This window comes from Pinus tabuliformis, chromosome 6 (assembly GCF_031772625.1).
Source record: "Pinus tabuliformis cultivar Carrire ecotype Pingquan chromosome 6, CPIR1, whole genome shotgun sequence".
NCBI lineage: Eukaryota > Viridiplantae > Streptophyta > Pinopsida > Pinales > Pinaceae > Pinus > Pinus tabuliformis.
Genome location: NC_142292.1, coordinates 1,783,353,932 through 1,783,368,355, shown reverse-complemented (window position 1 = coordinate 1,783,368,355; position 14,424 = coordinate 1,783,353,932). Strand labels below are relative to the sequence as shown.

General features: G+C 38.0%; 2 protein-coding genes across 2 annotated transcripts in view; both read left to right on the top strand.

Moving 5' to 3' along the window:
• The window catches only part of LOC149266125 (antitermination NusB domain-containing protein), a 212,914-nt gene extending 199,829 nt beyond the window's left edge, over positions 1–13,085 (top strand). Inside the window, 2 exon segments of the mRNA XM_089430045.1 lie at positions 12,243–12,341; positions 12,458–13,085. Coding sequence (XP_089286171.1) covers positions 12,243–12,341; positions 12,458–12,637 — 279 coding nt within the window. The 3' untranslated portion in view covers positions 12,638–13,085.
• LOC149266126 (uncharacterized) lies at positions 7,687–11,559 on the top strand. The gene is made up of 2 exons (XM_089430040.1): positions 7,687–10,634; positions 10,759–11,559. Exons 1-2 carry the CDS (start codon positions 9,058–9,060, stop codon positions 11,237–11,239), a joined length of 2,058 nt encoding a protein of 685 aa, XP_089286166.1. The 5' UTR covers positions 7,687–9,057; the 3' UTR covers positions 11,240–11,559.
• Positions 13,086–14,424: the final 1,339 nt, after the last annotated feature.

The window sequence follows — 14,424 nt, the reverse complement described above, 5'->3', positions numbered from 1 at the left end:
AACACCTTGTACGGACCATAATACTTTGGTGATAATTTATTATCCTTCTTAGCTTGCTTGAGGGACATTTGCTTATATGGTTGTAGCTGTAGGAATACCCAATCACCTACATCAAAACTTCTTTCATTGCGATGTTGATCTACCTGTTGTTTCATTCTATTCTGTGCCAACACGAGGTTATCCTTTAAGAGTTGGAGGACTTGTTGTTGATGTTCGATGTGATGTTCCACTGCTTGAACCTTAGAATTTTCTCTTAAATATGATGTGATGGATGGTGGTTGATATCCATAAAGTGCCATAAATGGGGTCATTTTTGTTGCTGTATGGAAGGAAGTGTTATACCACCATTCAGCCAGAGGCAACCATTTGACCCATTGTGTCTGTTTATCAGATACAAAGCAACGAAGATATCCTTCCAAACATTTGTTTACTATCTCAGTTTGCCCATCAGATTGAGGATGATAAGATGAGCTATGAGCTAACTAAGTACCAAGACAAGAAAATAATTCTGTCCCAAAATTTCCAGTGAAAATGGGATCTCTGTCACTTACAATAATCTTTGGGTTTCCATGTAGCTTTTGAATTGTTTCCATAAATGCAGTAGAAACTGTACTGGCTTTAAATGGATGTGATAATGCACAAAAGTGTGCATACTTGGTAAGTGTGTCAACTACCACCATGATGACACTCTTTCCCTCAGACTTGGGTAAACCTGTGATAAAATCCATTGAAACCTCCTCCCAACATTGGCTTGGAATGGATAAAGGTTGTAATAGACCCGGTGTCTTAATTGTTTCAACTTTATTTTGTTGGCAAACCAAACATTCCGCCACAAACTTTTGAATATCTGATTTAAGGCCCTCCCAAAAAAATTCCTTCTTAACCCTGTGGTAAGTGTTTAAAAAACTTGAGTGCCCTCCTAAGGGAGAAGTGTGAAATTCCATAAGAATATTTTGTTTTAGCTGGGAATTCTTACAGAGGTATAAGCGATCTTTGTACCATAACGAATAATTTTGCCAGCTAAATGTATCAGACGTACTGGAGTCTTGTTGTAACTTTCGAATAAGTGCCCACACTTCTTCGTCATTCTTCCATTCCTCCCTTGCTTCGTTTATCCAATCTGGTTGGATAATAGAAATGGCGCACAACAATGCTTCCACATCCTCATCCTTTCTTGAGAGTGCATTTGCCACCACATTTTGCTTCCCTTTTTTGTAGATTATTTCAAAGTCATAACCCAACATCTTTGTGACCCACTTTTGTTGCTCTTCAGAGGATAATCTTTGTTCTAAAAAGTATTTAAGGCTATCATGATCCGTTTTTACCTTGAAGTGTCTTCCCATTAGGTAGGGTCGCCATTTCTTAAGTGCATGGAGTATTGCCAACATTTCCTTCTTATAAATAGCTTTGTGTAAAAACTTTCCCTTGATTGGACAACTTTCAAAAGAAATGGGTCTTTCATCTTGCATTAAAACAACACCAATTCCATTTCCTGAAGCATCACATTCCACAATAAAGGTTTTTGTGAAGTCTGGTGTAGCTAAGACCGGTGCTTGGCACATTGCCTCTTTAAGATGCTCGAAGGCCTTTGTTGCTTCTGGAGTCCATGAAAATGCATCTTTCTTCAATAATGTTGTTAGAGGTGCTGCTATTCTCCCATAATTTTTAACAAACTTGTGATAATACCCTGTCAACCCGAGAAATCCTCGCAGATGCTTTATGGATGTGGGGATTTTCCATTCCTTAATGGCTTTAATTTTGCTAGGGTCTACCTTAACTCCTTCATGAGATACAATATGACCCAAATATTCCACCTCTTGTACTCCAAAGAAACATTTGGATCTTTTTGCATATAATTGTTTCTCCTCCAATAGTTGTAGCACCCTGTCAACATGTTCAACATGATCCTTCCAAGACTTGCAGTAGATTAGTATATCATCAAAAAATACTAACACAAATTTTCTAAGGAATGGTTTGAAAATGGAATTCATCAAACCTTGAAATGTTGAAGGTGAATTGATAAGGCCAAAAGGCATGACCAAAAATTCATAATGACCCTCATGAGTTCTAAATGCTGTTTTCGAAATGTCTTCAGTCTTCATTCTGATTTGATGATATCCTGAACGGAGATCCAACTTGGTGAAGTAAATTGATCCATGCAATTCATCCAGTGATTCATCAATGACAGGAATGGGAAACTTATCTTTAATAGTGAGCTTGTTGAGCTCCCTATAATCTGGACACATGCGCCATGATCCATCCTTCTTGTGCACCAATACTACTGGAGCAGAGAAAGAACTTTGACTCGGTTGAATTATACCAGCCTCTAGCATTTCTGCAACCATATGTTCAATTTCACTCTTTTGGGCATAGGGATATCTGTACGGCCTGATGTTTGGAGGAACACTTCCTGGAATCAGATGAATAGCATGATCATGATCACGAATAGGTGGGAGACCTTTGGGAGTCTCAAATACCTTGGAATGATTGTCCAAGACTTTTTGGAGATCTGGAGAAATAGATGATTCCAATGTGGAAACATCTAGTGAACATAATTGTGCAATTACACCTCTTTGTTCCTTTTTTAGAAGCTTTGTCATACCGTTAGAGCTGATTATCTTTCCCGGTTTCCCTGCAATACCCCTTAATTCAACTTTCTTTCCTTCCACATAAAATTTCATGAAAAGTTCTTGAAAATTAAAAGCTATTGTACCCAAGGATTGTAGCCATTGGACTCCTAGTACAGTATCAACACCTCCCATTGGAATGGAAAGCATTGGGCTAGTCAATACATATTCTCCCATGGATAGCTTGATATTATGGCACTTTCCAGAGCAATTTATTGTTCCTCCATTTGCAACCATCACTTGACACTCTGGTGCTGGATATAGGAAGCAATTCAATTCTTTTGCTACCTTACAATGAATAAAATTGTTGGTGCTTCCTGAATCAATCAACACTATTACCTTTTTCTTCTTGATTTGTCCTTCTATCTTGATGGTTTAAGGAGTGGTAATTCCCGCCAATGCATTACAAGATATGGTCGGATTCATTTCTTCTTTATCTAGGCTTTGTTCCTGGAGTATATCCTCTTCTTTTGACCTTTCTTGCTCCTTTTCTTCTTCCTCTTCACAATCTATGTAGAATAATTTCTTCTCAGCACACTTATGACCTTTAGTGTATTTGCTATCACAACTGTAACAAAGCCCTTTTGCTCTTTTTTCTTCCAATTGTTGTGGTGTCAACCTTATAGGTTGTGGAAGACTAGGGGCAACAACACTTCCATCTTTATAGTTGTGAGTGGTATGCTTCCTGGTTGCCATAATTTTGCTTTTCATTTTTCTTGCTAACCTGAATGCCTTCTCTAATGAATCAGGTTCCCAAAGGCGAACATCATGTTGGATATTATCCTTTAAAGTCCCTATGAACGCATCAATCCTATGCTCATCTCGAATATTTTTTACCCTTATGTTCAATTTTTGGAACTCTTCAATGTGCTCCATTATTGAACCCTTTTGTTTGAGACTTATCAATTGGCTAAAAAAAGTGTTGCTTTTTGTATCCTCATAATGTGCTGTCATTTCTTCCGTAAAAATTGCCCAAGTGATAATTTGTTTACGAGAGCAAAGCCATTGATACCATACAAACTGATTTGGTTCCAAATATAAAGTTGCAATACGTACCTTTTGTGTATTTTGCACATTATTGAGATCGAAAAATTGCTCCATCTGTAATATCCATGTTGCGGGATCCTTACCATCAAACTTCCTCATATCGATTTTTGGAATATGGTGGGTCTTAGATCCAACATTAGAGTTATGGAATCATGATTAACATTTCTTTTGTTCTCAGCATGAGTTTCCTTTACTACCCTTTCACCATTAGTGACCATTTCTTGTAGCAACTTATTCATATTTATCTTCAATTCTTCCATCTTATCATCCATGCCATCAATTTTAGCGTCCATGCCATTCATCTTAGCTTCCATGCCATCCATCTTAGTTTCTACGCCTTTCTTTAAACAATCCATCTTAGCTTCTACACCTTTCTTTAAACCATCCATCTTAGCTTCTACATCTTTTCTTAAACCATCCATCTTAGATTCTGTTGCTTTTTGTGCAAGTGACACTTGTTGCACTTGGTCTCGTAATTTTGATATATCATGTTGCATTTCTTCCTCTTCTTCATGAGTCATGCTAGAGCTTTTAGGTTGCTTACTAGGTGTTTGCATTTTCTTTCCTCGAGGCATCAATTACCGATTCAAACTAATTTTTCAAACCAAGCTTATGCAAAAATTTAAAAAAAACTACACACCTTTTTTCACTTTGTAGAAGCTTGATATTGAATCTGATGTATTTCTGCAATTTCGGATCATCCAGTTATGAAATTGCGACCTATAGTGGCCCTCTGTGTCCTGTTTCCAATGCCACCAGTCTGATCCAAATTGGATTCTCCAAGGAAGAGTTATGCACAATCTCCCAAGATGACCTGATTATAGACTAGTTCAGTAGAGCGAACTTGTACGACGTGCCACGAGTCACTGTTTTGACCTTTGGCTTTGAAAAATATATACAAGAAACTACAGTCCGTCCTCTTTCTGTACCTTCTTATGAAATTTCAATCTGATGCTCAGAGAGAAAGTTATGACGATTTTCCTCAGGTCACCTGTTTGGAATGTAATTCAGGAGTTTGCAAAAAGACCAACTTCCTCAGATCATATCTCCGCAAATATAGCGCGAAAAGCTCTGAAATTCGGACCCGAGATTCAACGTGATTTCTTCTCAAATGGTTTTTTTTTTAGCTTCTGAAACGTCGCAGAAAAAAAGTTATAGCGAAAATGCCACGATGACCTATTTGGAGCAGCGAAACCCTAGAATCCAAAGCTCTGATACCAAATGTTATGAAACCAGCTCACAAAAGGATAGAAAAGAGAGATCAACGCCTTAGAATTCAGCCTCTTCGAGGGGGCAACCTCCTTTACATTACACAAATGAGCAATTCTTAGATGATTCAAATGACAAAACCTCCTTTCTATATATAGGAGTCTAAGGAGTCACAATATAACCCAGCCGACCTAACAATAATAATATAAAGCCACAAAAATAACAATAGAGGGATTCTATGGGGCACAGTAATAACAATATGGAGACAATAGGGGCACAACAATATTAATAAGGGATATAACTACAATAGTAATGGGGTAATCACTAGTATTATAGGGACCCAACAACCGCGTAGAACCACCCGTTGGGCATCGGATCCGCACGGGATCCATGCCCGAACCAAGGCAGATCCGACGCCGGATCTGCGGTTCAGAAATTCGAAACTGCGGATTAGGCTGACACGGTTTTGAAATTCTAGGAACTGTGATTTCCGGCCCGATTTGAGGTTCCGAATTTGCGAACTGCAGATCCAACAATAGATCCCCCACGGAGCTGTATGGGACGCGGATCTCGGTTTAGATGCAGAGGGGGTGTTTCGTGCAACATTGGTTGGGACAATCATGGGTTCCCTAATGATGCAAGGGGCACTCATATGGGCCCTAGGAACCAGGGTGATGGCTATAATGATAGCGGGTAGAGCTCATGTTTGGCTTTTTCTCACGTGCTAAATTTTATTGTCCTAGCCATCTTTTGCATTTTGTGGTACTTTCCCTGTTATATGTGGCCATATTATGCTTTTATCTTTCTTTTTAGCAGCATCAACCTTCGAGGCATCACTCCAGGCCCAGCCCAAGGGGAGGGGGAGGCTAGGATCTTGTGGACCCAATGGACAAATGTGGACCCAGATGGGGAAAATGTGAAAAGGGCTTGTAATGAACGGAGGAGAGTGATATATATGGTATCGAAAAGTGGGACCACGCGACCGCAATCGGGGTTTCCCATGTAGTGCCACTTCTAAAACTAGTAGCCAATAAAGGAGATCCCACGGGACTATGATGCAAGATTAACCCCCAAGTTGAGGTAAGGAAACAAGAGTACAGTCAAAGCCCATTCTTTCCTCTGAATCCCTCTACTAATCCATGCCCAGGATTTCCCAATTAAAGTAAGCATACACACCCAATTACATAATGAGAAATCATACCTTCGGGTTTGGATGACCCACCTTCAAATATAAGATCATGACAAATGAGCGAGGGCTCAAAATGGTTGGCTCGGGTGGCGGAGAATGGTCATAATGATAGGGGGTAGAGCTCATGTTTGGCTTTGTCCCATGCGCTAAATTTTATGTCCCAGCCATCTTTTGCATTTTGTGATACACTTCCTATTATATGTGGCCATATTATGCTTTTATCTTTTTTTTTAGCAGCATCACTCTAGGCCCGACCCAAGGGGAGGGGGAGGCTAGGACCTTGTGGACCCAATGGACAAATGTGGACTCAGATGGGGAAAATGTGAAAGGGCTTGTAATGAGTGGAGGGGAGTGAGATATATGGTATCGGGAAGTGGGACCACACAACCACAATCTGGGTTTCCCATGTAGTGCCACTCCTAAAACTAGTAGCCAATAAAGGAGATCCCATGGGACTAGGATGTAAGATTAACCCCCAAGTTGAGGTAAGTAAACAAGAATACAGTCAAAGCTTGTTCTTTCCTCCGAATCCCTCCACTAATCCATGCCCAAGAGTGTGCAAGAAAAGCAAGCATACACACCCAATTACATAATGAAAAATCATACCTTCGGGTTTGGATGGCCCACCTTCAAATATACGATGATGACAGATGAGCGAGGGCTCACAATGGCTGGCTCAGGTGGCGGAGAATGGTAGCACATCGAGCTATCAGGTGGCTGCAAGGGGCTGCTGGCTGAAGATAAATCTAGGGAAAAAATTCTCCTATAGGGGTCTCTCCCACTGGTGGTGGGTAACAGCTAAGTCACCGGATTCGGCGTATTTAATCCAAAAAATTCGAAATTCGGCGTATTTAATGGTCATTCGAATTTATTCGTTTCAGTTCGCCGTATTTAATGGCGTATTCGAATTTTTGTCGAATAAATTCGACATTAAAATCGATTAAATTCGTTTATATGCGTTCAAATTCGTTTTTTCGGGTATGCGTGTTGCTGTTTTAGGCTTTAGCTTAGGTTTCATTGTTGTTTTCATTGCCGCCGCACGACAGAGACAGAGACTACACGACTACACTGTAACACGACACCTTGACGGGCTCGGGCTAGGGTTTCATTGCCGCCGCAGGCCCGCAGACGCCATAGACTATTCACTACAGTCTAACTCTACACCTTGAACGCTTGACGGGCTCGGGTTTTTCCTGCCGCGTGCTGTCAGCTGTGCCTGTAGGCTGTAGGCTGTAACTTGTAAGTTTTTCGGTTTCCAAATTCCGTCATAGTTATTAATGGAACGTCAACGAAGTTACGAACCATGGTCCACCGTCCAGTAGATATATCATATGGTTGTAGCCTGTAGGCTTGTAAGTTTGTAACTAAAACTTATGACTGTAGTCTGTGTCTTTATGTTACTTCTAAGTTCTATGCTCAAATTATAGCTGCATCTTAAATGTATGCTGAAACTTATATCTTACTCGGAAGAAGCAAGCTGGTCCTAATCTGAAGGAGAAGAACCGCTGTAGTGAGTTCAAGAAACTCCCCAGCAACTCCACAAAAAGCACTGAAAAGTAAAGCAATAACACAGCATAATACACACACAGAATATTCATAATCTCACAAGATGAGATGAAGGATTTTCAATTTCATGTCAAATCCATAGAATTTGATTGTAAATACTAAATAATCAAATGAAAAATACATCAACTCTCAAAATATATAGACATTAAACGGTGAATATCAAAAAGTCTATATGTTCCAAAAGTTATATAACAGTTTAAATGTACAAACATGGTTGACTATGGCCTAAAATGATAAATGATGAAATGATGAGCCATAAAACCCCCCAAACTTATGAATAAGAACAGGAACATTACATCCTTTCATCTGATGGCATTGTTGACTTTGTATCCTGATCTGTCCAACCAACTGAGGTTCTCATCTCAATATAGCTGCTTCCACAATTAAATCCAATTTTTAAGAAACCTTAGCCTGAGACAGAGAGTGACACTTTAAGATCCTCCTCTTCACAAGAATGCCGAGACTATATGCTGAAACAGAGGTATGCTAAGACTCTATTACTGAGAGATCTTCATTACAATTTACACATATGCTGAAGCCTGAGACTGGGACTGCGTCTTAGTATGTCGAGAGGCTATATGCCTATATCTATAAAGGCCAAATCCTTTTAAACTTATAAAAAGGTTATCTTTTTAAATATAATACATGGATAATATTCAATTTTCCATAACTGTACAGATTTCTGAAGTATCAAAAGCTCATCAAACAAAATTCTCAACACACCTGAATTGCAAAAATACTGCCAGCAATGTCTCTAGAATAAAACTTGTAGATCTTGTGAATTATATTGATTTTAATACCACAGATGTTAAGAAACTGGTAGATCTCTCCACCAAAACTTCAACAGAAAAATATTCTGGTCTAGAATACCATGTAAAAGATACTAAACTCGAAATTTTCACATACCATGATTCTTTGTTTGATCAAACATTGAAAGATAATATACCATGTAAAACCATTTGAAACAAGTTGAACAGAAAGATAGTCTCTTTCGTTGGTATTAGACCAATCATAATGGAATTGCAATGTATTCTATACAGAAAGGTAAGCCAGAAACAAGCTGAACAGAAAGGTAGTGTCTTTCATTGTTATTTCAACAGTCATAACAAGATCAAACCTCTGTAATTTTATGTCAAGCCACTGTAATAAATTATAATGATATCAGCCCAGTTGAAACTTGAGTCTGCAGTTAACAAAATGTTTTAGTGGGCTGAAGCCTGAGAGTACCCAAAGGACAATTTCTTTTGGATCATATGCTCCACTTTTTCTAGGCTCTAGGCTCTAATTATGTTCTCACTGTGTTGAAGGCTGAAGCCTGATTTGACTGTGTTGAAGATGACTAACGAAAATGTAATTTCAACACGAATTGCAGGCATTTCAGACATTGAAGTGTCAGACATTTCAGACTTCTAAATTCCAATGGCACCCCCAAAGTCAACTGCTGTAGCTTGGAATTTTATCCAAAAAGATGGTTCTAATCTTTCATGTCAGCTGTGTGGACATAATTTCAAGGGCACTTTGACTAGAGCAGTGGATCACCTTCTCGGTATTACCAATGGAAGTGGAGGTGGTGTTGAAGCCTGCACTAAGATCACTGATGAACAAAAAGCCAAAGTGGATAAAGACCATTCCAGTTCACAGATGCAAAAGCAGAAAAGGGTGAATAAGAGGCAGCGAATTGAGAGGGAGATTGCCATGTCTTCCTCCACCATTAATTCAGTTTCAAACATTGGTGGATCTAGTTCTACAGCTCCTCAAGCAAAAACAGGTGGGCCGAAAACATTAAATCAATTCTGGAAACCTGTTGAGAAACAGGAAGTTGATGACGCTGTTGCTGAGTATTTTTATGCATGTGCAATTCCCTTTAATGTGGCGAGGAGTCCATATTTTAAAAATGTAATTAAAAAGGCCATTGATTTTGGGAAGGGCTATGTTCCTCCTGGATCTGAAGCTTTAAGGACAACTTTGCTAAACAGAGCGAAAGACAGAGTGACAGAAAAGTTCGCTGATATTAAAGAGTCCTGGAAGCTTACAGGATGCACAATTTTGAGTGATGGTTGGTCAGATTTGTGTCATCGCCCATTGATCAATGTGCTTGTTTATTGTCCTCAAGGGGTAGTTTTCTTGAAGGCAGTGAATGCAATGGATCAAGTGAAGACATCAGAATTCATTTTTGGAATTTTGGATGAAGCGATTCAAGAAGTTGGGGTGGAAAATGTTGTCCATGTTGTTACAGATAATGCATCAAATTGTGTTGGTGCAGGGAAGCTGATTATGGAAAAATATGGGCAGATTTATTCGACCCCTTGTGCAGCTCATTGCTTGGATTTAATGTTGCATGACTTAGCCAAATTTCCTTGGGTCAATGAAACAATCCGAAGAGCCAAATCAATTTCAAACTTCATCATCAACCATCGTCTCACTTTGAGCATATACAGGAAGAATGCATCAAAAGAGTTGTTGAGGCCTTGTGATACAAGGTTTGCCACTTTTTATATTACTCTGAAAAGAGTTGTTGAGGAAAAAGCGAGCCTAAGAGCTGTTTTTTGCAGCACTGAGTGGGAGAGATCTACTCTCTCAAAAGAAACTAAGGGGAAAAATGTTGAACAAATAGTGCTCAATAATGGCTTTTGGGAAAATGCAAACAAGGTTTTAAAAATTTGTGGCCCAATTGTTAATGTGCTCCGCATGGTTGATGGTGACAAACCTTGTATGGGTTTTGTTTATGAAAGCCTTGATCGTTGCAAAGAGGCCATTGCAACTGCTTTTGATAATGTGGAAGCTGATTACAAGGAGATATGGGATTTAATTGATCATAGATGGAAGATGATGCATAGTCCATTACACGCAGCAGCATGCTATTTGGACCCTAGATTGTTTGGGTTGCCAAGACATAGGGACGAAGAAATCATGAATGGACTTATCCAATCTATTGAGAAGCTAAATCCAGATCCAGAGATTGCAGGTTTGATCAGAAGTCAGTTGAGAGCATACAGGTAAATGTCTATTGAATTATATTCCTTTGCATGCAATTATATGAATCTTGTTGTTAATGTCTTGCAATTATATGAATCTTGTTGTATATGAACTGATTGAGACTCTCAACTTGAATGCATACAGGTTAGAAGAAGGATTATTTGGAACAGTATCAGCAAAGTATGATAGGAGCAAAAGTGATCCAACACTATGGTGGGAATGGTATGGTTCAGGGGCACCAAAATTGCAAAATTTTGCAATGCGTATCTTAAGCCAAGGAGCAAGTGCATCAGCATGTGAAAGGAATTGGAGTTCCTTTGACCACATTCATTCCAAAAAAAGAAATAGACTGTCATCTCAAAAATTAGAAGATCTTGTTTATGTTCGTAGTAATTTGCAGTTGGCATTGAAGAATGTGGCTAAAGAGTCAGCCAATTCTTCTACTCCGTGGATCGATCCTGTTCCAAATGCAACAATGGATGATGCTGATTTGTACATTGATAGTGACAGGGAATTCGCTGATGAATCTGGTGCTGAAGCATCTAGCGGATCCATATCTCATACTGCTCTTGATGACATAGAACTTTTTGATATAACAAGTGGTCAACAGGAACGTCAAGAATAAAACTTGTGTTCCTGTTTTAGAGTTCTAGTTTAGTTTTTGCATGAACAATTTGCTAGAGCCTAAAACTGCCAAGCTAGCTGCTACTTTAAAGTTTAAAGTTTAAACTCTCTTTTTATCTAATGTGGAAGCTGTTCACTCTTATTTGATGACTGTTTACTGTTCTATTCGCTTTGATGGTTACATGGTACATCATATTTTGGTTGGTGATCAAATGGTATCTTTTAGAAATTTTCATTATTTCTTTGTCAATATGGTTGACTCATTAGCAATTTTCATGTGCTACATAACTTGCTGATTTTTCCTATACATTTCAAGCTTTTCATCGAATTATGCTTTGACTCCATTATTAATATAATTTCTAACAATAAGATAGTCTTTATAAGTGTATAAATATGCCCTCTATCTTTAATATACATTTTTTTTTTCGAATTTCTATATGTCGAATTTTATCGACAAAATTTGAGTTGCCGAACTTTATTCGAATTTCAAGGTCCTCGAACTCGAACTCGAATTCGAACCTGGTGACTTAGGGTAACAGTCCCAAACTTCAATTTTTTTCCCATAGAATTGCCCTCTCTTTTCCCTGTGCTATTATGTCTTGTTCATTCATTTGGAGTATACTGTTCTTAAAGAGCATTGTTGCCTGTTTGTGGATGCAATGTTTGTAGGATGGATGAATCACTGCTTTACTTCTTTTCAAATAGGGAAGAACAACCAAATTTAATATGTATTTTCTAGGGATGGAGGAGTAGGATCTTTTAGGTTGTAAATTGCGAAGATGTTGTAGTTGACTTGGATGGACTACTATGAGGTAGGTTTGCTGAGAGGGGATTAGGTAAGTTCATCTGCTGAGATGGCAAGTTAAGAGTTTATCATTCAATGTATTGAAGTGTGTTTTGTTGGAATAATGGGATTATGAAATTTTCTGCATGTGGCCTATTCTATATAACTTACACATTATGGTTATTATGTTGCTAAAATAATACGCCTGTTTATGATGCAGGATGAATCAGCTGGGAGGATTCTAGAACTATGTATCATGCACATTGCCATGGCAGAAATAGTAGTTCTGGGCACGCGTTACCAAGTTGTCATTAATGAGGTCTGTTGCATTATGGGTTAGAAATGCCCTTACTATTTTTGTTGTGTGACTTTTTACTTTCCATACATTTCATTTGCCCTTAAAGAGTAAGCACACAACTTTTTTAAACTTTGCAGGCGATTGATTTAGCAAAACGCTTTTGTGATGGTGCTTCACCTCGTATTATCAATGGTTGTCTCCGAAGTTTTATTGTGAAAGAAAATTTTGTGGCAAAAATACCTTCTCAAAGTCTGAGAGAGTCTCAACTACAAAGTACAATCTTAGAAACCTCTAACTCTTTATCAGATGCCACTTAGACTTGAAAGAAAAATCCACAAAGCAAACAATGGCAAGAGAAACTATCAACAGGCAATGATCCCTCTTCTTGATGTCTGGCAAATGCAGATTTACAAAATCTGTATACATGAAGACAGTGAGCTTTGGTTCACTATATGCACTAAAGCAAGTGTATTGTATGAGGCAATTGAGCTGAAAATATATTGCGATACTATGGGCAGAACATAATTGATTTGGTTGCCAGGAGCTAGAAGTTACCAATCATTGGTCATTTGTTCAATTTCTAAGAAGCTTCACCATGTTAATTACATGTAAATTGTATGTCGGGATATGTATCATGTAAAAATACTGATGCAGAGTGTTTATAGTTTTTATTTTAAACTGAGTGCTTTCAGACAGTTCATATACATGATTGATTCGCTGTTTCCGACTCATAACATTATACTCTCTAACTGTATAGATAGCAAATGGAGGGCAGTATATGTAAATCTGCAGAAATTGCCCATGGTAATAAGTGACAGGAAGATTTTCTGATGGGTATAAGATAAATTTAAAAAAAATCATGTTAAAGAATTCTTTACTTTCTCCTATAGTTTCCCATAGAAGCCATTGTTACCTGAATGAACTTGGGCAGATGAATTATAAGAAAATGTGAATGGATAAAATGTAGCTTACTATATATTTATATTGAAATGACTGACATGAATCGTGGATTTGAGTGAGCTCTATGAATTATATATGGCTGTCGTCTAACAAGGCCACAATTTTGCCCGGAAATCAATGGAAATTCCGGCATGATTCTGAGAAAATCTGGGCGATTGTTTTTGGAAGTCTTGGTTACAGCTGTCAAGCTTCAGGATTTGGGGTGCCCAAGGGGTTTTTGATGGTGTTGAATCCATTTCCACCATCAAAAAAACAATTCAAACACCCTATATTCGGATTTTTTGAAACAATTTTCACCAGATTACTGCCAAGCCAGGGTTGTTAGGTATGGTTATGGGGAGGCTATCTATAATAAGGCTATTTGTATATGCTCGGGTTACTCGTCATGCATTGTGGGCTCATAGGGTCATGTTGCCCAAGATCTTTAGCAATGTGATGTGCTAACGTTATGCCTAGCCACAAGACTTATACTGTGGAGCCCTATACTTTGTGCTGTATGTAAACGCCGATATATAGATTGAGTGCACACATTGGTTAGTGTGTATTGCAATATGTTATATTTATTTCTCACTTTTCATATATAATTTACAGTTCCAAATTTCCAGTATAATGAAGCTTAATAAAGGGGACACCACCTTTATGTGAATACTGATTTTGTATGTGAAAGTCTATCAAATAATTGTCAGACCGTCAAATTTACATTTATATTGTGAAAAGAGCATTTGACACAGGACTACTTTACACGGTTATAAAAGCTAGTATTGTATAAGTATTTGACACAGCTATTTTACACAGGGTTATACTAGTTTATGTTGTGCTGCGTGAACATGTCTGATATTATTTAATGTTTATTATCCTTTTTTTAATATTATTTAATGATGTAAAATCATTTGGTTAAAGTTTTGTCCTATTACAACACTTGTTAGGTTAAGTTTGAACTTTCAAAATTTTATATAGATTTTTTCCATTATCCAAAAAAACAATTCTTTCATAATCTTGAGTTTTTAGAAATATAATACTTGTTTTTCTGTCATCCAAAAAACTAAGCCTTAATATGGTACATCCAAAAGCACAAATATCATATGGATTTCTTACCTATTCAAACAAGATTGTAACCATTTTCAATCAAGTTTCATAATTAGAA